Source organism: Saccopteryx bilineata, chromosome 4 (assembly GCF_036850765.1).
Source record: "Saccopteryx bilineata isolate mSacBil1 chromosome 4, mSacBil1_pri_phased_curated, whole genome shotgun sequence".
NCBI lineage: Eukaryota > Metazoa > Chordata > Mammalia > Chiroptera > Emballonuridae > Saccopteryx > Saccopteryx bilineata.
In genome coordinates, this window is record NC_089493.1 from 95,769,549 (window position 1) to 95,794,145 (window position 24,597).

At 40.9% G+C, this 24,597-nt stretch overlaps 1 protein-coding gene across 6 annotated transcripts in view; it reads right to left on the minus strand.

Moving 5' to 3' along the window:
* Window positions 1-24,597, minus strand: part of STXBP6 (syntaxin binding protein 6) — a 314,060-nt gene that overhangs the window by 81,280 nt on the left and 208,183 nt on the right. For all 6 annotated transcript variants that reach the window (XM_066277618.1, XM_066277614.1, XM_066277615.1 and 3 more), the window contains 2 exons: window positions 4,402-4,532; window positions 3,326-3,491 (listed from right to left, as the gene is read on the minus strand). In XM_066277618.1, coding sequence (XP_066133715.1) covers window positions 3,326-3,491; window positions 4,402-4,532 — 297 coding nt within the window. The remainder of the gene's footprint in view (window positions 1-3,325; window positions 3,492-4,401; window positions 4,533-24,597) is intronic.

Consider the following 24,597-nt stretch of genomic DNA (forward strand, 5'->3'; position numbering starts at 1 on the left):
CTTACTTCCCTTTTTTAATACCTAGGAATGTGCTGGCTAAAATATTTCAAAAATTCTTGCACAACTCCAGGGGTACCTTCATACCAAAGACAAGGCCAATGGTACTCTCTGGAGCATGGCACTCGGTGGCCCCGAGGAAGGTGTTTTTAGAGAAGAGTATGCCTGTGTTTGAATCTCATCTCTGCCACTTACTAGCTACATGACCCTTGGTGAGCTACTTAAAACTCTCTGATCCTGGCCTGACCTGTGGTGGCGCAGTGGATAAAGCATCGACCTGGAAATGCTGAGGTCGCCGGTTCGAAACCCTGGGCTTGCGTGCCTGGTCTAGGCACATATGGGAGTTGATGCTTCCAGCTCCTCTCCCCTTCTCTCTCTCTGTCTCCTCTCTCTCTCTCTCTCTCTCTCTGTCTCTTCCTCTCCTCTCTAAAATGAATAAAAAACCCCCAACAAAACAAAACAAAAAACTCTCTGATCCTATTTCCTTCTCTATAAAATGGAGATAAGTTTCCAAAGGCTGCTGTGAAAGCTAAATGAAGCAACAGGCAAAGAATCTAGAGGAAAGCAGGAAACCAACACCCGGATCCACAAAATCACAAAAAAATTCACATTTCACAGTACAGAAAAAAATTGTATCTAGGACCTGTGGCCCATCTATGAGAAGAGACAAAAAAATACTGTGAAACTTGGAACAGACTTCATTTAAATACGAGAGAATGAAGATCTGAAGATGGGATAAGTACCCCAAGAGCTAAGGGGTTCGGAATGTAATGACTGAGAACCACATCATTTTTAAGTCTTGGAATTGTGACCACTGGGAGAAAGAAGAAGACTAATCAGCATGCTAATTAATTAGGGTGTGTTGGTACAGTTGTTATCAATGAGAAGCAACTGTTTAAATAAGACAGGCTGTACTCATTAAGGACATATGTGCTGCCAACAAAATTACAATAGACTTAATTCAAACTTTCTTGCCTTCCTGTGGAATCCAGGACAGTCAGCATCTAATTGCACTAAAGCATTTGATACTTAAAAAAATGATTAACCTACACAATAAAGCTACAGCTTAGGAATTATAGATTCTTAAAATGATAGAACTGAAAGGGGTTTTACATATCTGGTCTGACCTCTACATGCTACACTTGGGAAAACAGGCCTACCGAAGGTGAGAGAGACACCTGTGGTCACAGAAGGTAGAGCCACTTCTGGCATGTGGTCTCATAGACTCATTCTTTATCTCACTCCAGGAAGTTAGTCTTTAGATTTACACACCAACACTGAACATTACATACATGGATTCCTGTCTTGACTCTGCATAATTTGGGGTTCACAGGGCACTGGAAGGCATTGGAAGGACTGGGCCAATGGCTGATGGGAGCAGCTGGTGGGACTGAGAGGGAAGGTCCGAGGATATTCAAGAAGGTAAATGAGCAGCATCCGGAAAGGCTGTATGGATCTGCCAGACTGGGATTTGGGATTTGGATTGTCGCAATTAGGGCTTTATTAAGGGACCAAAATAGAACTATTCTCCATATCTGGGATGCAGCACAGTGACTGGCACATAGGTACTTAGTGCTTACTTACATAACTGGATGATGAACCAAGAGTGAATGAAAGAATAAAAGGACCTGTCCTGAGAGAAGGACTGTGTCAGAGGCAACAGGGAAGAGGGGTTGCCTAGCGCTGTCCCTTCAGGGTGGGGGGGGAGATCATTAAACCCTCCCTAACTGTAGCAGGAAGGAGCTGGCTCATTTCCTGTGAGGGCAATGGGTGAGTCTGTGGCCTTCTTGGTTCCCCCTCTAGTTTCCATCCTGAAGAAATGTAATAGTTTGCCTGGCACTGCTGCTGGCCCCTCTGTGCTCTGGACAGAATGAGGAGAAGTGGAACGTTTGAGGGATGTCCATCTCCAAGGGCAACAGAATTTTCAAGTTCATAATGTCACATTAGTTTTAGAGGAGACCTTGCTTAAGTGCTAGCCCAGCAAGCTGCTGACCACACTGCCACTGGGCAGGGGTGGGGGTTGGAGGGGTGGAGGAGTGGGGGGGGGCGGAGCCTCCTAGCAGGGACTTTCATTTTTTGTAGCCTCCTGTGGCCCTGAGCCTGGTGCACTTTGACCTCTGCCAAGTCTGTTAAGGCTGGACCGTGAAAGCAGGATTCATTTGATGAGCGTTCACAGCACAGACAGACATGATCGAAAGCTATATTTCATCATATTTTCTAAACAGTAAGGGGTTCGTGTTTGTTAGTTTCACTTTTGTATCACAGATGTGGCCACTTTGAAGTAAAGGTGCACCATCTTTCACCTCTCATACATATTTCTAGGTCTAACAGAGAAACTACAAGATGACTATCCATCAATGCCTAAGAAAAACCTTTCAAGGTTCTTTTAAGAAACTTCCTGTTTAAGAAAACACTAACCCTTCAGTTGAAAAGCGTATTGAACGGTGTCTTCTCCATACAACATCTAGCAGACTAATGACAGTGACGATGAGTATGTCAGGTTCTGGGATGGAATCATGGCATTCTGCCCCATGTTCATATGAAGATATATACAGCCCAAAGAAAATTTGTAATGTCTCTAGTGTGACTTCCATTTGATACTTGATTAAGATAAGGTTGGTGCACTAAAAAAAAATTCTTTCAAAATCAGGAGATCAGGTCAGTGAAACGACCAATGATATAAACACTCTTCAACTCTTCACAGAATGATTGGCAAGGCTTGTATATTTTTAGCACAGTTTCAATTCCTAAAAAGAAATACCACCTAAAAGAAATGTGTTAAGCACCCTCTTAAATGTTTCTCAGTAAATTGCTAATTCTGGTACTCGCCCCTACGGCTGGTTTAGAGCACTCATCCTGACTCAGTTCTGTATGCCACTCAAGAAATAAAAGTGAGACTAATTGCTATTTGAAAGAAAGGAACTACATCTGTAAGAATTTTATAAATTAACTTTGTAAAAGAAAAACAGGAAAAAACAACCCAGAAAACAGTGTTCTGCAATAAAGTTATAAAAATGGTTATACTAAAACCAAACTGAAAAGGTTTTCTAATGAAGGAATAGGTTTGTTATTATAGTACAAACAATCTTACTAAGTGGCTCAACTCTTTTAAAGACCAGCTTTGGGGTAAGTGCGAAAACTTGCTACTACTGTGTCTTCTAGACTGAGCATAAAATGAACTCCCTAAACAGTGATTCTCATGCTGTCTAACACTTTGATTCTTAAAAAAAAAAAATTTTTTTTGTTTTTATGCTGTGGACACCTAACTTTTGTGTAAAAGTTAACCAAAGGAAACAGGATGACTGAAGTCAGACAAATGCCTACTCACCTCCCATGATTTTGGATTGGCAGTTAATAAACTCCGGCTTCCTGTCTGTGAGGTACCTCTGGCAGGTATGGTGGAGGATCTGGAAGAAGGTGCACTTTTCTGAGGCTGTGCTGGCTACCCACTGGTCAAAGGCATTTTCAAACAACAAATCAAACTCTGCAGAATCCTGGAAAAAAACAGTGAAATAACTACTAATCTCAATGTATAAAAACTGTTGCTTGTAGCTTATGCCCAACAAAAGACTCATAAAGGCCAAAATACCTTTCAAAACTTTGTCCCTAATTATAAGGCTCACCTTTAGTAGCACCTAGGTACATGGAGAATCCACCTTTCTCTTTTTATGAAGCAAACCCCAAATCTTATGGTATTTACAGATGTCTAAGAAGCTAGTATCACAGAAGTCCCTACATACGGCCACACGTTGACTTGTGTCAGAATTCAGACTATATATCTGAATTACCTGAGAGATATATAATTCCTTCTCAAAATTAAACCATGTTAATGTTGCCCCTAATCTTTGACAAGAAAGAGTGCCCCTCATTATTTTATCATAGAGTTACAATTTACATTTTATTTTCCTCATTATTGATGTTTTAGTGTAGTGAATGTGTATAAGCAAATGGGGAGAGTGAACTTTAAATAAATAATTCTACCACAAAATGTTTCTCATATTAACCCAATAGAATCCTAAACTTTTAAGGTGTCATTCATTCATTCATTCATTCATTCATTTTTTTAGTAAATAAACCTTATCACGGGGCATGAAGAGATAAATAAAGCCTAGTTAAATATGGTTTTGCAGAATGATAACCATGGACATGATATCTGAACTCTGGTCTTTGCACTCTGTTGACAAACATATTACTGGTAGCATTTCTTCAATCTACATCCCCTTAGGTTCCTGCATCAAAAATGATGAAACGTTTATGATTCCCCATAAGAGGGGCACAGAAATCAGAAAATCTTAGTTGTGTAACTAAAATAGAGATATAGTGTTATTCAAAATGACTCAGACTATCACCACCACTGACAAGGTCAATGGAATATCTTCGCTCAACACTTGACAGGTCACTCACCCGATTTGGATCGATGCCATTAACCTGGCGAAGCTGCTCAAGCATCCACTGTGATCTCCGCACGAATGATGTGGAGCCTTCAAACTGTTTGACCTTCGTGATGGACGCCTGTGTGGGTTTCTTGTTTGTCACTGCCAAGAAAAGACCACTAAGTAAGATTAGTTGATGTGCAGGTGGGTTTGTTTCCCTTGTCAGTGGTGATTCTCTCTCACCCCTACATGCACATGCAAAATGAGAGTGAGAGGAGAAAAAATATTTCTATATATCTAGAAGTATAAATATATATACTATTTATATAGTATATATATATACTATTTATATACTATATAAATATATCTATCTATCTATTGGGAGAATGAATATAGGTGTCTTTGGTGAGGGGTGAACCCAAAAGATATAGAAATTATGCTCTCTATTCTCAAGCTGTTACAATACAATTATTGTAAGGGCTGCTTTGTTTATGTCTTCATTGCAGTCAAACTGAATACAACTTAACTGAGTAACATCAAATACCTTTAATGTAGGCTGCAAGTGTACAATAGCCAAACTGCAGGTAAAGAAGCACACAGGGCTGAGGCACCAGGTAGGGGCCACTGGGAAAGGCTGAATTTTAAAGAAAGTGGAAGTTACGGGCTCCCCTAAGGAACTGCAATGCATAATTCCAATTTCATAATCCAGTATTAAGTGGTTCAGATTTCAGTGGAAAGGAGTACTAGATCACTAAAAAAAAGTTGGCTTTAAAATATACTCTAGTTTATATCAAATTTGCATCTGATCATGACTGTATCTGGTATTCTGGGTGCCCCCTCTCCTACCAGTATGAATTCCTGAGGTCACCACACCTGCAGGGTCAGGACAGTTCTTTCTCCCAGACTTAATCATGCTGACTATGGACAGTGTCACCCCTCAGAAGGCAAGCACCAGTCACCAGGAGGGAGTCATTTGGAATGTTTCTACATTTGCTTACTTCATGACTTACAGCCTCAAAAGTGGAGATGTAATTGTTTTGAAAGGGCTTTTCTGACACTCCTATGAGCCATAGTTGTAGAAATTGTAAGATTTAATAAAAATGATGCTATTAAAGGACCTAGGAAGAGTGGAAAGCACTATTTGTCATAATGAATGCTATCCTAATAAGACTGTGCATTGGTGACACATTGTTTCTTTCAAATAACCACACAAGTCCCACATTTTCAAATAACTATGCAGAGGCTCAACGATGGCAAAAAGAATCCCTGAGAGAAGAAGCACAGAAAGCACCTGGTCCAGTCCTGGTTGGTGGTAAGAAGACTCTCGTTTCACGCATGGTGGAGTTTGTTGCATTAAAGTCATGAAAACAGGGATCAACAGAATGCAATGTGGGCATCCCACCATCAGGTCTGGCGAGAATCCCTGTGGTTCCAGGACTAATGGTTGTTTTTATAACTTCAGAACAAACTCATCTCTTTGCTCTTAACCACAACTTATCCAATATTTTTTTTTAAATATCAAATAACACTTAGGTTTATTACCCATAATTTCAGTTATATTTGGCTAAGAGCTTCTTAACATTTCACACCAATTACATTTACTTTGATGGTTAAAAAGTTATCATAGCCCTGGCCGGTTGGCTCAGCGGTAGAGTGTCGGCCTGGCATGCGGGGGACCCGGGTTCGATTCCCGGCCCATTTGCTTCTCCACCTCCCTCCTCCTTCCTCTCAGTCTCTCTCTTCCCCTCCCGCAGCCAAGGCTCCATTGGAGCAAAGATGGCCCGGGCGCTGGGAATGGCTCCTTGGCCTCTGCCCCAGGCGCTAGAGTGGCTCTGGTCGCGGCAGAGCAACACCCCGGAGGGGCAGAGCATCGCCCCCTGGTGGGCAGAGCGTCGCCCCTGGTGGGCGTGCCAGGTGGATCCCGGTAGGGCGCATGCGGGAGTCTGTCTGACTGTCTCTCCTCATTTCCAGCTTCAGAAAAATACAAAGAAAACAAACAAACAAAAAAAATAAGTTATCATCCTCTTAACACACACAATCAGAGGAAATTTATAGTCTTCTATTCACAAATGGCCCCTCTGGCCTACAGCTCCAAGTATGAGCCTGTTAAGTCCCATTAGAAATAACTATTACCAATCTCCTCAGGGCTCTGTCCATCCATTTAATTCAATTCACTTATTCTTTGTTTCTGCTATAACACAAAGGGAGATGTAATAGGTTTGCCTGATAGTCATGTCCTGCTCTTGTGTTTTAATGTCAGAAGTACACAACACACCTGGAATATAGGCAGGTCCTAAAATGTGCTTAAAAGATTAAAGAATGCTTTTCAATAACAGGAAAACATGGGTTCCTGTATTAGACACACATCCCTAAACACAAAGAGGATTTCCTCCTTTGTTTATGTAAATCACCCGACATTTAGGCATCCTGGGAAACATGAACATTTTCCTTGTAACTTTAGTTAAAGTTGTTATGATCTCCTATTTTTACTTCTGGTCTATTTATTTTCCAAGTAGTTTACAGCATTATAAAAATCTGAAACACAATGCAAGATCGCTGTAATCATTGGCATATTTAGCACTGACATTTTTGAAAGGCAAGTTCCATTGGAAGCTTGTCACTGAAATGAGAAGCGCAGGAACCCCACCCACATGACAAATGCTCCCCACAGAACTGCTCACCAGCGGTCACACTGCAGAGCGGTCACTTTTAATGGAGGCAGTTACAACTGCTGCCATTCCTGCTTTTGATTTCCTCCCCTATTGATTTATTCTTTGCCCAGTTCTTGGAATCTGGGTAGTTTTCCTGGGCACTGAGCCCAGTTTGGTTTAATTTTTGTTTATTATTATTTCCACCATCCCAGTTTCTATTTTGAAGCAGGTGCCTTAAAATTATATTATTATATACACATGATATAGAGTTAAAGACTTTCCTCTCCTGAAATCAAAACATTTGCACACACACACACACAACTGCCAGACTTTCTGAGTTCAGTGCTTGAAGAAATCATGTTTTACAAATTCAATAAAAATTTTTTAAAACATGAAGTCATGTTTTAATCCCTTCCTATGGTTTTCAGGGTCCATAGCTAATACAAAACAAGTTAAACTCCAGATGTCTAGTGAAAAACAGTCATTTATTTTCTTCCAAAGGAAAGCTAATGGATAGCATGCCTAGAAAATGCTTCCTGAAGACCTGGATCAGTAATGTAATAGTGCGACATGCCCACCTGGCCCCTACAACAGATCCCATAGTCAGTATTTTGAATAACTTTAAGGCCAGATAATCAGGGCATTTCTGTCATGCCTTTAGCATCCATGAGGAAAAGGCAAGTATGTAGGCATTTAAAGGGGTGGGATGGCCACAATACTCTCAGCTAATACTATAGATCACCCAAATCAGTCCAGTTGCTGGCTTCTCCACTCCAACTGCACCTCAGAATCACCTTGGAGTTTTACAACAAATACACCCAACCGAGTGAATCAGAATCTCTGGGGGTGTAGCCCTGGTATCCACATTTTAAATCTACCCAGTTGGTTCTGGGTCATACTGACTGGTGAGACCTTCAAACTTGTATATTTATTCATGTAACAAATATATATGGAACGTTTATTAGATGGAAGACACAGAAGTAAATTTTGCGGGCAATTCAAAGGTTAAATAAGACATGGTTCTGAATCAAGAACTTTGATGGGGTGGGAAATAATACAAAACAGTATTGAAGCACAATAGGATAAATGACATAAGAGTCACCTGAATTGTTGGGGAGAAAAGGGGCTTTAAAGACAAAGGCAGAGTTGGGGAAAGTTAGGGGGGCTTCATGAAGCAGCCACATTGTAGACAATACAACATTATCCCTCACTTAGACTTCTGTGACCACTTTGGTCACTCTAACTGAAATATGGAAGGCAGAACCATCTTTTAAGAATTCCTCAATGGCATTTTGAGGCACTTAGAATAAAGCACACACCCTCATCACAACCCGTAGTCTTAGATGATCTAACCCTGCTCCTGGGAAGCAGCATCTTTCTACCCTTTGCAAAGGCTGTTCCCCTCATAGAGATGTTCTTTTCCTTGCTTTTTTCTTATGGTTGTCTCTTGTTCATTATTCAGATTTCAGCTCACATGTCAATTCCAAAGAAAAAAAATTCTGTGATCGTTTTATTCAAGTAGGCTCTCCCACCATGTTATTTCTCTCACTGAACTCTGTTCATTTCAAAACAGATTCATTTCAAGCCTGGATAAAATATGCAACATTTGCTTCTCTGACATATTTGTGAAGTACAAAAACCAGATTGCTATCATGTCCATTTAGTCCAAATATATAAGATGTGGATAAGTCCCCACACTGATCTTCTACACCTACCAACTTGTGATGTTGGACAGAATAACTTGACAGAATAACAAATTACACTTTCTACAGCATTGGAAGCTTTGAAAAAATTCTCTTTTATACAGCTTCTGGCACAGAAAGCCCTGACTTGCCAAAGTAATATTGTTAATGAATGGAAAAACTGCAACTTACATTATGAATTTAAGGGTCTATTGCTCTTTCCATTACAGCTTTTCACATCATTGTCAAATGCCACATTTATTGGGTGTGGGGTGCTCATTAAATAAGGATTTCTAATAATGATACTACTGATATGATTCTGACAATATCCTGAACTGTTATTTCCTTAATATTTCCCTTTAAATAAACCTTCTTTTTTACTAAAATAACTTCACAAAAATATGCTAACGTCATAAATAGATACAGCTCTGCGTACATTAAATAGAAAATAACGTAAAAATATATTTTAAAAAATATAATGAAAACATAAATGCTATTAATTTCAAATTAAGAAGTTGTGAGGGAGGCTTGCTCTCTGATGTTTGCTCTATGTTAAAATGGTAATTAGCAAGTGTAGACAGGTATTAAAAACTATCACAACATATTTTCTTAGATGTAATCACAAAGGGTGACCAGAAATGATTTCTCTAGGACTGCTGTTTGATAGGCATTAGAATTCACTCAGTAAGTTTTAGGGTTATTTAGTCCTACTGTTACTTCCTTACTCCCACTCCAAGAACCCAGTGCTCTTTGCGATGGTATCAGAGGACAGCAAAAGCATGTGGGCCCATCAAATTCAGGTCCTTCTGCTACCAGTTCCGATAACAAGAATGTGGTTTCCATGGCTGCACGCCTCCTCTTCAGCCTGCATGTAGACATGATCTGCATCTCAGCTGTAGTTAAGAAGCAGTGATAGGAGCTATTATGTCTGGAATATCATTACTCAGCTTGTATAACCATCTCTAGCTCCTAAACTAATGTCCTTGTGAGGTCATTTAAAAAATAATCCCTTCTGGAAACATGGCACAAAAATAAAATAAGACACTTAGTCATGGAGTGGAGATCACCAGCTTTGCTTTTGCCCAATCAGAAAATTGTATTTAATTAAAACCCAATATGCTGGACAACAGCAAAGCCCTGTCTTAGATCTAATGTGGTCTTGCATTAACTCATGAATAGGTGAAGGAGGGGACAAAGATTGATGAGGAAAAGACAGAAATGCAAGTTATTTGTAGGTTACGTACAGCAGTAGAGGAATGGACACTGCCGGGGACTAACTGGCCAATTTTCCATTTCTAGGTCTACTGGCTCAGATATCGTGCTTTTTTTTTTTAAGTCACACTCTTTCCCCTACAATCTTATTATCCCCAGTATCATTACTGAATCATCCCAAACAAGAAAATTTTGCCTAAGATAAAAAAAAAAATCTAGTCTCAGTCTCAAAATACTATTTTAAAGGAAACAAATAATCAACATATAAAAATGATCACTCTACCTCTGTATCATCTATCTAATTTTTATAGGTATTTTTGCATATTTACTAACATTTGCACAAACATTTTTTATATACATTAAACTAAGATTGAATCATTTTATACTTTCTGTGGTAATTTTTCTTAGGTATATAAGCATACCTACATACTAAGATAACTTAAAATTTCACCATGCTTAGTCCTAGCATGATCTTATAGTTAAGTGAAAATTAGTGTTTCATAGCATACCTTAGCTCTCTGCTTGGCTGGAGTCTAATGGCCAGACACTCTGATTTCAACAAGACGGTTGATGAGAAATAAACAATTTGGATCAAGAAAAAAAGTGAGGACTACACAGAATGATGAGAATCAGGGATACTCTTTAGCTGTGTAAAAGATGACTAAAAAATCCTCTGAAATGTGATTCAGGAAATAAAAGAAAGATTGAACATACTTTCTTGGTGCTGACATGGTGAAGAAATGGGCTAACAGGTGAAGGTGAGAAATGAGTACTTAGAATTGGTTTCCTTAATGCTCTTCCAAAGCTCTAATGTAAAGTCTACATAATATTATCTGTGGAAAAATAAGTATCAGGTATCAGGCTGCATCAGCAATAACATCTGGTGATATGGCTGAATGTTTACCGAGCTTCAAAGCAAAAATACCTAGATTGTTACCTCAAATACATTCAGAATAGGGAAATACCATCAGTGCTATAATTAGTGGGAAATAGAGCACATGCAATCTACAAAGGGAAGACTGTTTGCTTCTCATAGTATTTCTCAAAGTGTTTTATCATTTAGGACAGAATAAATGTCTAGACTCCACAGGCGCCAACTAGACCAATTCATAAAATGATCAAGTTTGTCTTTGGGGTCCTATCCCTCTCCTCCCCATTTTAGGTATTGACCAGATTCCTGACAGAGCCCAAATGAGCCTGAAAAGATATTGTTGAATCTGCACATTTTTAGAAAGAAGCTTTTAATACAAATAAACAACAGACACAACCACAAAAACAGTGTCATTTCAGTTATGAACACAAGCCAGCAGGGTAGAACATAGGATGCCCTTTGACAGTCCCTGCTCCACTAACTCTAAATGAGAGAGGTGGGGGAGAACCAGGGCAGAGAGTTTTGAGTTATAAAGGCAGGCTTCCTTTGTCTACAGAAAAGATAATCACAGAGAAAACTTTCCACACAAAAAAATTCCTTATTTGGTACCACTCGATTCTCATCTCCAAATTGGAGGAGGAAGGTGAGGAAGGCAGAAGATCAAAAGTCTAAGAAACTTCTCCAAAGGGACACTGAAAAAGAAACCATTCACATGGAAAACTTCTTTCTTGTACAGAAGCCTGGATAAATCCTTTAATAGAAGGAGAAGAATAAGAAACATCTTGCATCAAGCATTCCTTGGGAATGATGCTTTTACTATGAAGGTACAGTACCCTGTGGAGGGTAGTTCACAAATACTCATTAATAGAGCAAGCAACCTCCCCATACCAGCTTTGTAGGAAGTACTATCTGCTTATAATATTTCCAACATACAACAAGGAGACGGTATTATTTTGAAATTCGCAACTTTTATGTCACATGCCAATACGAGGTCTAATTGCTATTTTTAAAACCTAGTCCTGTCTAGTTTTAATCTTCTTTACCTTGTTTATAATTTTACTGTTTTAAAAACTGTAAAAATGTGTAGATTTTTATTTTGAAAGGGAATTCTACTTTTTAAGTCAATGACAGGTTCAGGTACACTCACATATGTGGTCTTGGGCTGTCAAATCTTAATCTCTCAGGCTCGAGTCCCCCACTGCAAGACCAGTACAGCACTCTCCAGACTAGTACTACCACGTCATCTATATTGTAAATTGATATACAAAGTGACAATTTAGATAGGCATGCATAAATAAATGACTAAACAAATGGCTCCTCAACAAAAGGAAGAGAGTCCTTGTTTCCACCAGAAATCACGAATATGTCAAAAACTTTGTTCAGGATCACCTATTCTGTTTCAATATCAAGTCACAGTTTCAAGGGATTTGAACTATTTTCTTGTTACAAAAGAGCAGTATCCTGAGAACTAAGAAGAGTAGAAAAAAATGATAAAGACCAAGAAATTACAGAAATATCAGGAGAGGAGAAGGAGAGAAATTTTGGGCCTAAAAAATCTCTTTAGAAATGCCTTTCCCTGCAATCCTCATTCTAACAGCATCTCTCTTAAAAAATTCTGCTTATTTAGCCTCAGGCTTGGGGTTCAGCAAGCCAAGGCTTCCCATTGTGTTTCCTTTTTTTAACTTCTGTAGACTTTTCCCATAGACCTGAGGAGAAAATCAATTTGTATGCATTTTGAATGCAGGGTAAACATAACAACAAATTATAAAACCTGGTTAGTATTAGTTGTTGTGACTTCATATCAATACTTTATATGGAAAGGGTATAACATGTTTGATTTATGTAGTATAATTGACAAACAAACAGACAGACCCAAGCCAAGGAAATAGATGCCTAGAACTGTGAGAACTACGCTGCATTCTGAGATGAAACCCAGCACCAAACGCCACACCACACAACAGAGATAACAGAGAGGGTTAATTGCAGTCATAACGTCGTATTCTGTTCTCACTTCCTCAATGCTGGGAACAGATGTAAACATCATTTTTGATCTATTCTTAGGAGAGATTTACAAACAGAGAATCTAAAGACAAAGGCATCAAAGAGGCAGTTAGCTGACTCAAGAATGAATTAAATTATTCCACAAGAAGCTCAAAGTCTGGGAATAAAAACTCAAAAAAGACATTCTTTTAATGTTAGGCTGTCCTTTCACATTATCCGTTATGTACTGAAACGCACCAACCAAGCAGCAGCTCTCATCAGGGAAATGTCATACTTGGTAGAAATTCAATACATATTTTACCCGGGAGAGCTGCTAAGAAGCATCCTTAGAGCTCAGATACATCTTCCAGTGTGAAAATACAATTCTTTCGGCAATCCCTACTTCATGGTCCCTCAGCAGCTCTGAACACTGTGCTCACAACCACAGTGTTAGGGAAGGGCCTGTGCTATGTTCTCCGTCTCCCTGCACCCCACCGCTGAGCATAACATTTTAATATGAATATTTTGTCTAAAAGAACCATGAAAAGATGATATATGGATATGAATCTCCTTCAATACGAGAACGGTATTCACCAAAAGAGACTGAAACACAGAGAGGCAGAGCTGCAGAGAATTTGCTAATGGACCAGGTACTAAACACACTATCACCAGGCTTTTGGAAAAACCAACGCTGTTATTACTTAGCAGACATATGTTGTCAGATATGATTGCAATGTCAGTCAAGCAAAGACAGATTTATCTTCGCTCTCTGCTTTCCTGCCTCGTCACCACCACCATCACTTACTCAACACTTTTAAGAATTCATTTAAATGAGGGTGTACATTACTGAAGTTCTAAAAAAAAAAAAGTGAATGATGTCACTAAAAACTTGTTACCTTCATTCTTTACTGTGTTAAATTGGGGAATAAAAATCAGGCAACATGTTCTGGGTAAAACGAATGCTCATTATATCAGTGAAAGTAACTAGCAGTTAAAATTAGCTTAATTTATTTTGGAAAACTCGAGGCAATATCTACTAAAGCTAAACATGCATGGACTTGATGACCCAGAAATTCTAATCCTGGGGCTGAATAACAGAAGTGAGCGCTATGCTCACTCTTCTTCTGGAAACAACCCAAAATGAATAAATGAAACAATGAAAGACAGTGAAGCCCACGAGATGGTAGGTGACTGAGGTGAGCCCTATGACTGCCCTAGTTTACTGCTCTGGGGGAGTTTTCCAGGCTGTGGCCAAGGTGGAGGAGGCCAGGCAGACTGGCAGACTGCCTGAGTTAATGAGACAGAGCTCAGAGCCCAGGGAGACCAAGGTGATTTAAATTCTCAGGACAGATGAGGAAGAAGAGAGAACTCCAGAGATGGGCAGAGATTAAGCCTTGAGGCTATAGTTGAGCATTTCGCACCACCTGTGTATGAGGCAATTCCATGAGGACAGAGAAAGAACCACACGAACTGAGTAGAGGAAACAATAATCTGCACTCACATAGGGCCATGCACAGTGCCTCTACCACTAGCCAGGCCAGAAAACCTCAAGATTCAGGGGGCATCGAGGAGAACACACAGCAGGATCTTAACAGATTAGTGAGGAATAATTAGCTCTAGAGTGAACAATGCTCTAGTCTTGCTGCCAAATGACAATTTAGTATAGAGTTTCTACATATGGAAAAGTAAGATGTGTGACAATAGCATAAAGGCCAGGAGGGGAGAAAGGGAAGTATTAAAAGGTTCCTGTATTATACATAAAGTAGTAAGTCACTTGAAGGTAAAGCATATATAAGTTAAAGATGTATACATAAATTCTAAGGCAATCAGGAAAATAAAACAGAGTTTAACTGCCATGGTTAATTTCTTATGTCAGTTTGTCAAGGTCATGGTACCCAGATGTTTGGTCAAACATTATTTTGGATGTTTCTGGATAAGGTTAACATTTAAACTGAAGCATGATGAGTAATGTAGATTGCACTCCATAACGTGAGTGGGTCTCATCCCACAAGCTAAGGCCAGGACAGAACAACAGACTGACTTCCCCAGAGCCAGAGGAAGCATGCCAGAGATGATCAGATGCTCTTCAGAACTGGACTGCAACAGCAGGTCTTTCTTGGTCTCCAGCCTGCCAGTGGCCCCTGCAGATTTTGGACTTGACAGCCTCCATAATCACACAAATGAATTCCAAAATTATATTCCTTTCTCTCTCCCTCTCTTTATATATATATCTCCATAGAGATATAGTGCTCACAAAAATTAGGGGATATTTCAAAATGCATATGAAGCTATCAAATATCCCTAATTTTTGTGAACAATAGTATATATAGATATACACATTCAGTTGGTTCTGTTTTTCTGGAGAATCCTGATTAATTTAATAGTTAATAAATTAACCAAAAAATTAATTCCACTTACAACAGGGAGTTATATGTGCTTTACTACCCACTCACTTCTTACCCATCACTTCCCTGTTCCTCATCACCACTCCAAAAACTGCCCCATGAAAATTAAAACCTCTGAATTATAAAACCGAATGCCTTTTTCTTTGGCCCTCATCTTCCTTGTTTCATTGCACCCCTCCCTATAATTGAGGCATTCACCAAGACCAGCTTGGGGACACAACAGTTAGTGCTAAAAGCTCAAAGGTGAAAAGAGCTTGACATGCTCGAGGAGGAAGAGGAGGAGAAGGAAGATCAGGGGAGCAAAAATACTGAGAAAAGGAAATTAGTAAGTGAGGTGATAGGTCATGAAGGCCCTGGAATACAGGCTGCGTAAGCATGGAGCAGGAGTGTAACAAGATCTGATTTCCATTTTAAGAAATATTGACCAACTGTAGGGCAAACAGGTCACAGCAGGGTGTGCATGAAAGCAGAAAATGTACTTAGAAACCTGTACCACAGCAGTCCTGGAGACAGGTGACGATGGCTTAGACCAGATGGCCACAATGGAGACAGAAAAGGGGACAGTTTGCCACACTCTCCGTAGCTGTTGACCAGCACCCACTGCCACCCCCTGATGAAATCCTCAAGGTCAGTCATCACCAAGTTTTAGTCATCTCTGTGGGTGGTCAGCAATGGGGGATGGCCACATGAGGAACCCAGACCCAGGAATTTTGGCTAGAACCGCCCGCCCACATCCAGGCATGCCAAAAGAAACTTCCCAGGAGTCCTTTGAAAAAAGCAACCATCTGCCAGCCAGTGAGATTTCACCATGTCATATTAGCTCGACCACCCTAGACGGGACTCTTTAAATATCTCCCACACGGGTCACCCCATGAGACTTCCCTGGCCTCTGTTCCCAGGGCCAGGGAACCTCGTTGGGTGGGAAACACTGTACTCAATAAAGCCTTTTATTATTCCACACTTTGTGACTCCGGCCCCTTCCTTCTTCCTCAGTGGGAAAAAATACCTTACATTTGGTGCTGAAACCTGGGAGGAGTTGAAGTCCACAAGGACCGCTCTTCTCCCTTCCCCCTCCAAGAAAGAACCAAGACCTCTGACCTACCACCCACTTCGGTGCACAGTGCAGTAAGTACCTTGCCTCCAACCTGCCCTCAGTTCTTTCTGCCAAGACTCACTGTCCGAAACCGCAGCTGCGTCAGGGACCTCTTTCTGTTCTGTTCCAAGTGCGTGTGTGCCCGTGGAGACATCCCAAGCACATCCACCTTACTTAACCATCCGGTGGCCAGAGACTGAGTTGCGGGACATCAATTCTCAACTCTGACCACTCCGAGAACTGAGGATGGCTGTGGGGCACAGGAATCTAAACCTAATCCAAAAACACTCCTGGAGTTGCCTCATCCGAAATCTCTCCCTCCCTAAAGAAGAAGAAACTGTTCTTCTTCTCCGCTGTGGCCAGGCCACAGAACCCACTGGATAATCGAACCAGGTAGCCTCCTGAAGGGACTTTCGGTTTTAACACCCTCACCAATTTAACTATCGCCAAAACAGCTGGAAACTGGTTGAAGATCCCTTACATTCAGGGCTTCTAGTTATTCACACTCCCGTCCAAATCTCTGTGCCATCTGTTCTACCATGCAGGCCTTTTTTTTTGGCCAGAGAAACCTCACCTAAACCCTCCACTCCTAATTTTTCCTCATCTGCGGACCCCTAACTCTCTCCCCTTCCTGCCTGATCCCCGGGGGCACCCCTCTCTTGGGACCTTTCTCTGGTCCCTCTGAGGACCTCTTTCGCTCAGGTCTCTTCCCTCCAAGAGCCCCCTCCCCTCCCTTCGCAGAATCCTGTTTCTCATTCACCTGCAAATACCAGTCTCTCTTTCTCCTCCCCTGCTGGCCAGGGGCTCCCCCCTTCCACTGTGTTCTTAAGCCCCTCCTCCATCAAGTCACCCTCCACCAGCCATTGGCCCTGTCCGGCCTCTGGCTCCAGCGTTTCCTGCTGGATCTGGGTGCTGGGCTCCCTAGGAGCCCCCCTCCTCTTATTATTCTCAACCTCCAAACCCCTATCCGAGACCTGTGAACATGGCATTTAAAGTTTTTAATGGTCTCAACTAGTAGAAACAAACCGAGGTTGTTTGCCAGGCCCACATGCAGCAGAAGGTAACACTCTAAACCCAGGCTTTTGTGACAACTCTGAGACCAGCAGAGCAACAAGGGCAAGGCACAGAAGTGCCTAACCCAAGTCCAAGCCACAAAGAGGAATCCAAACAGCAGCTTGCTTTAAGTGTGGCAAGCAAGGTCATTGGTCCCGGCAGTGCTCCTGCCCCCAGTTGCCCACTGAGCCCTGCCCTGACTGCAAGCAGCCTGGTCACTGGTGGAGCTACTGCCCCTTTGGGCAACAGGCTTTTCCTCAGCATCTCCACTGGAGGACAAGCCACCCGAATGGGAGGGCCAAACTAGCCAGACGGGCCCATCGTTCGAACTCCTAGACCTCATGGACGGCTGACATGGCCTGTACTCAGAGATCTATCATCCTCACCAAACCCAGGGTAATGCCACAGGAACGGGTAACTCCATCTCATTTCTTGTGGACATGGGAGCTGCCTTCTCTGTTTTGCCATCACACTCTGGACCTCTAGTTCCCTCACAGGTCTCGGTTATGGGAGTGGATGGGACCCCTTCCTTTCTCTTTCACATACCACCTCTGACATACAGTTTTCCCTCTTCATACGCCACTCCTAACATGCAGTTTTGCCTCAAGCTTACCCTCATACAGAATTGCTGGCAGTTTGGAACCACTGGGTCCACCCATCTCCAGCTCACCAAAAGGCTGGACCCTGCAGACCCCCCATTACTCCTCTTTAAAAAAAAAAAATCCTTGCAGGACCGCATCCACGAAGTTTCTCAACTCACAAACAAACATTCCTCCTGACACCCCTCAAAACCACCACCTGCCGATCTCCCCTCCCCACGATGCCCCTAATCAGCAGGAAGTAGCCAGACGAATAAGCTGCGCCCCTAATTAACACAAAAAGATCGGAATGTGCAGTGGTCAGCAATGAGGGAAGGTCACGTGACGAACCCAAATCTGGGAATTTTGGCTAGAGCCGCCCACATCCATGCACGCCAAAAGAAACTTCCCAGGAGTCCTTTGGAAAAGAGCGACCGTCTGCCAGCCAGTGAGATTTTGCTACGTCATATTAGCTAGGCCACCCTAGACGGGACCCTTTAAATATCCCCCACGCGGATCACCCCATGTGACTTCCCTGGCCTTTCTGTCCCTGGGACCAGGGAACCTCGTTGGGAGGGATGCACTCTGTACTCAATAAAGCCTTTCATTATTCCACACTTCATGGCTATGCCCTTCCTTCTTCCTCAGCAGGGAAAAATACCTTATAATCTTCATACCCCAAAGCCTAGTATACTCTGGGCTCTTGTTTATTGAACATCACATTTTGTAAAAGATTATGTTTTTGAATACTGCAGAGCACCTATGTAGGGTGCCCTACCCAAAGTCCTAACTCAAATATGTACCCCAAGTAATATCTCTATTCCCATCAGAAATAAGTATTTGCTGCTTGCACTGATTGCTGTGGTTAGCAATATCTCACACACACTATTCTCTTTTAGGCCATGTCTGTTAATCTTTCTGGGTCAATTAATGCAGTGCTTTTCAACCACTGGCCTGCAGAGTAGTCCTCCAGAGATTTCATGCCAGTCCCCGAAATAGTTAACCACCCTGATGTTATATGAAGATTATAGACCCACCAATCTCAGTCGATTCACTAATGCTCAGGGTGCCTCTTGCCAAGCAGTCCCTGCAATAATTCTCCTATTATCACCAGACCCCAAGTGTAGAAAGCTGAAAAGCACTGGTTTAAGGCAATGTAGGGGAAGGGACGGGGAGAAATGACCAGGCACACCTGACTACAAATTCTGACTCGTGGTCAAGAGCTTCTCCTCTTGCAGAGAAAGCCAGTACCTCTGTGACTTCTGCTGCAATTTCCAAGGTGGAACACATTGTTATGCACTTCATTAGTATTTATGTAACAGCCTAGAAATCATTTCCGAAATAAATGCCACTTGTGTTAAATAATTCCTTCCCAAGAAAAATCCCTGGGGATCTTTCAACAGCACAGCCCTGACGAACATTCAGAAGAAAAGAAGTAAACACCTCACCCTCTGGTGCTGAGTGAGTGACGATATGTTCAGATTTCTCTAATTCCCCAGTGACAATTTCCACACGAATCAGACCATAATTGGAGGACAAACTGTCCTAAGGAGATTAGGCACAACTGATGATCTTCTTAAAACTCAGCAGGTCGTGATATCTGCAGGCCTCCACTTGCTGGTCCCAGGCTATCTGATCTATGCCCCAGACTTCCAGCCTCGACCAGAGGCTGGCTCTTAGGCTAAGGCTTGTCTGAATCAGACTGCAGTCTGCATACTGGGCCATTACACTATGCCAAAGAGAGAAGCTGCTGAATGTGGTCATTTCCCTGGGGTTCAAGAACAGAGCTAAGTGCTTACCCAGCCCGTGGGAGTCTACACTATACAGTGCAATTCCTCAGTTTTACTGGATGTCACTGTGCCTTTTCCACTATGAAAGTAAAGATATCATCTGAAAAAAAGGACCTATCCAAGCCTCATGGATAGGTACGGTTTGTGTGAGGCAGAGAATAACTTTATTAAAGGAGCACACATGCCAGTAAGTGGATCTACTAACTTTGAATTCTCAAACAGTTCGTGTGAAATTAACCTGATACCAAAACTTCAGTCTATGTTGACTGAAATTTGGGGCAGAAGTCACCAATTTTGCAATGCAAGGTCATTTCTACTAGTTTTAAAACTTAAAACTAAACTTAGCACATATAACCAGGGGCCAAATATGTGATATCCTTAGATAAACAAAATACTAAAAAATGTAACTTCCATTGGCTCCTCAAAAGCAATGCCTTGCATTCTTTTAATACACAAGCTAAGGTTCTGTTCAGTTTGTTACACCAATTTGACAAACTCGCTTACTGGTCTTACATGTGTGGTTTGCCCTTCTGTCTATATATAATCAAGGTAATACTGGATTATAGAGTTGGAAGGTAATTTTGGTGTTTTTTTTTGCTTCTAAGTGATATTTATTTCTAAGGTTAGTATAAAAGATAAAGACAAATATTAAGGGATTGAATTATTTTTTAAACTACAGATTTGAATTTTATACATATCGTTGACTTTCTCCAATGGTAGACGAGGAACAAAGCCCCTGTTGCACTGCCCACCTCCACGCTCCTTCCTGTTATTATCCTATTACATTTATTACAGTTATTTTATATTTTACTGTATTTATTATATTCATTATATCATGTTATATTTTATAATTGCTTTTACAGTCAAGGTTTTTTATATTTATGTTACAGTATATAATTTGGTTTCTACAATTATTTTTCCTTTGCCATATTTCAATGCTTATCATCCATTTTTTTTTTTTTTTTTGTCTGGGTTTCCTTACTTCTGAAATTCTTTAATCTTGCCTTTGGGCATGTTACCTCCTCAGCTACTTTATATAGATTCTTTTTCTAACTTCTTTTACCTCTGTAATAATAATTTACAAGTCACCCTTAATAGTTAAAAATTTCATGATGAAAAACTGTCTTTTTAGGTTGTAATTAAAGCCATTTGCATTTCACATTCTTTAAAGTCATCATTTAATTGGTTGCCAGTTTTCTCCTTATTAAAACCTTTCTAATTCCTTCAGCCCTGCCAGGCAGTCTTCATTTTTAATCACCACCTCCTGTGGATCTCCGCGCATCCTGCTGAGTCCTCCGTTTTCCATTAGACATGGAGCCAGACCTAAGTAGAACAGGTTAAAATTGGCCAGTGCAATGCAACAAGTTCACACTGGGCATTGGATTGATTTGGATTCCTAATTGGGTATGCTGGTATTTTTTTTAAAACCATGATGTTGTATATAAGCATGATGCTTATAGTCATCTTATTATCTTCTGTGAGTGCTCATAGACCCAATGTCTGGTCACATTCTCATAGCCGTTATAGAAAAACTTTGACATTTTAAACTTATTTTTTTCCTTATAAACCACACCAATATTTTGTACAAATATTTGTATCCTTTGTGCTATTATTTCTGTATGGCAGGTGTAAGCCTATTTTGAGTCCCTTGGAGGAAAGAGGCTCTTTATTTCCTATCATCACTCAAGAATTTAAAACTGTACAGGCAAGGTTTCTGCCTCTATCCCTCTCCAGCTCCCACTTGCATTCAAAGCACAGTGAAGTATCTAGCAGAGCTCCTTCCATACAGTAAGCATCAAAACTGAACATTCTGTTGAATGACAGCTATGGCTCTTAGGGGGTGAGTTGTTGAAAACTGAAGGGCAGCACTGGAAATAAAGATACAAAATGACAGACTCTGCACAGTCTATCTGTGTATGTGTAATTAGTAGTTTGCCGTGGTTTGACAACTGCCACAGATGAGTATATGCTGGAGGTCTTGTTTTGTCAAACTGTACATCAGGAATGTGCCAGATGACAATGTCAGGGCTTCAAAGGTCATCAGATCTCTCATAATGCAGCATCCAGCTGAATATTTACTATCTGCAGAAGCAAATGACAAAAGACCTCATCTCTAGCATGTGGGCCATTGTACCATGCTACTGTTTCCTAGCCAAGGATGGTGCCCTGAGGGCTTATGATAGGACCAAATCACATTTTCCAAACACTAAAATCACTAACTGAGGAACTCTGATGTCTTTTCATAACCTAAGTTCTAGACCATTCAAATATTATTGCCCAGGGCAATGAACTCAAAATACCTCACTCAGCTCATCAGAGGCAGAAAACTTGTAAGAACTTGCCCTTCTGGGACAAGTGAGAACCAGGCATTGCACCTACTGGAGGATCTTCACTCATAATATAGTGTCTCTTCTTTGTTCCATTAATGGCTAAAAGGACCAACTTTTTTTATCATCTCTTCAGACATCTTTATGGAGGACTTTCTCAACCAGATACAAATTTGTACCAACATAATGGCTAAAAGGATCAACTTTTTTTTATCATCTCTTCAGAAAACTTTATGGAGGACTTTCTCAACCAGATACAAATTTGTATCAACTTTTCTCTATCCTATTCCACAGGCCGAATCTCTACCGCCGACATGGCCACCCCTTAACTTAATCTCTCTGAGCCTTCAGCATAATTTAGCACCAAGGGGTGCTGGCACTTCTGTGAAGATGAAAACTCTTCAAGAACTATCAACATTAAACAGATAAACAGAAAAACTAAATTATGCCAAGATTCTCACAAAGAGTCACTTCTCCAAACTCAAATTTTAGTCTACCAACAAATCCAAAAATTGCTAGATTCTCTTTAGTATGAATAGGAAGTGTTAGTGTGCCTCAGAGAATACTCATTTATGAGTAAAACAAAAAGTAAAATATAGGAAAGTATAAAAGGCAAATGAATTTTGGCAAGTCAAGAATTATAAGTAAAGTAACAGGCCACGGTTATTCAAGCATGTGTGTTTTAACTGAATATTTTCTCAGCTGCTGTGATCTCATGCCTGTAGTCACTGATCCCATATGATGTGGGGCATGCACATTTCAGACTCCAAGGCACTTGTGACTCTGTGCAGCACACATCACGCACCATTACAAAACCATAAGCATCAGCAAAACTGGGCCAATTCTAAGTAGACTTTGAGGAAATGACTAACAGACATAAAGGACAGTTTAGGGTCTATTGCTACAAGGGCAGAATTAATGCCTTTCGATACTGTTGTAAGGTACCAAAAGCTACAGAATTAATATTAATATTTTAGGAAGCTTAAAGAACATTTTGTTGATTTGGGCTCGGCGTACGGGAAGGTTTTGTGGATGACTTCTCTGTACTTGTGTGATGAGCATAAAACAAATATGGCTGATGGCATTGTGTTATAAATGCAGAAGAGGAAGGAGACTTGGATTCTCTGACCTTCTCCCATACCTATGGGGGAAAGGTGAATATCTAGCCAGGTACAGGAAGAAAAAGATTAAATTAAAATCTTTTCTCATACTGATGAACCATTTACAGGCATTTGTCCCTATGGAAACTACCCCTCCCCTCCTGAAAGCATGCAGTTAATGTATGTATCTCTAAACAAAATTTGGTATAAACTTATGCCATGATATCAGTTTTTTCCCCCTCCATGTATAATTAGGAGTATATAAACAGCCCCTGAACTATTTTTGGGGTCTGCACAATTTGGGTCTGTTGCCCTGTGTCAGCCATATGTGGCCTGCATATTTAATAAATTTCCTCCTTTAATAAAATTTTTCAAAAACTTATTTGGAATGCGTGCCTCTACGAAACCCCACGGAATTGTGGAATTGGGTACTTTACAACAATACCAGGTCATCATCTCCAGGTCCTCACACACTTATAAAGAAGTCTGTGCAAATGGCTCTGGGTGCAAGTTCTTCCCATTGCTGGCAATCATCTCATCACATGCAGAAGATGCTATCCTGATGGCTAAAACCATTTCAAAGCCACTAAAGTGTAAATTGTACAACTGATATTAGAAAAACAAATGTTTAATTCTTTCAGTAATCAATGGAAGGGATCATAAGTGTCCTTGGGTACTGAATGCTCAGCTAGTTCCTGTCCATCCAGCCTCACTTTCTGCTCCGCCAGAGCCCTGGCACCATCAAAGAGCCAGGTTTGTCCCAGGGCCAGGCCCACATCACAGCCCACCCTGTCTGCATGCCTCTGCTCTATGTGACTCCTCATCCTGTGACACCTTTAGGGCCATCTCCTGCAAACCTAACTTGTGCCTGTCCTTCACCAGCCTCCTTCAGACCTTCCTTCTGCCACAAGACTTTCCTTCGCAGTCCAGCCCACACTCGCTCCCCTTCTCAAAACATCCATGATGTTTCTCTGTAACACTCATTTTAGGACTCATTTAGAGCTATACTGAATCTACCTTAGAAACACAAAGGAAATACGCTGTTTGTAAGCGAATGATTTACCCTAAACTGCCAATTTTTTAAAGTTTAATAGGTTAAACATTTTTTTGTACATATTGTATCATTCCATTCATAAGCTCAGGAAGCATTTTTCCCCCATGGGTAGTGCAAAGGGAAGCCTCAGCTAAGTTTGTAGTAGAATTATCATCCTCAATTCAGAACACATGAGGCTCCTTCAAATGAAAATGTATTCCCTGATAATACTGCAGTAGGATCTTATCATTGTTTGTTAATTAGATTTTTGGCACTCTAGGCAAAATAAGATACAGTTCCTGCTTCTCAAGGGTTTTCAGGTTACATTTAGATGGAAAAAAAAAACCAAGCAAAATTGTTATTTTATTTCAATGCCAAAGGAAAGTTCAATAGGTCAGAAGAGCCAGAAGAGCCTTCAGAGGCGGCAAGTTCTAAAGGGAGACTCAGAGAAA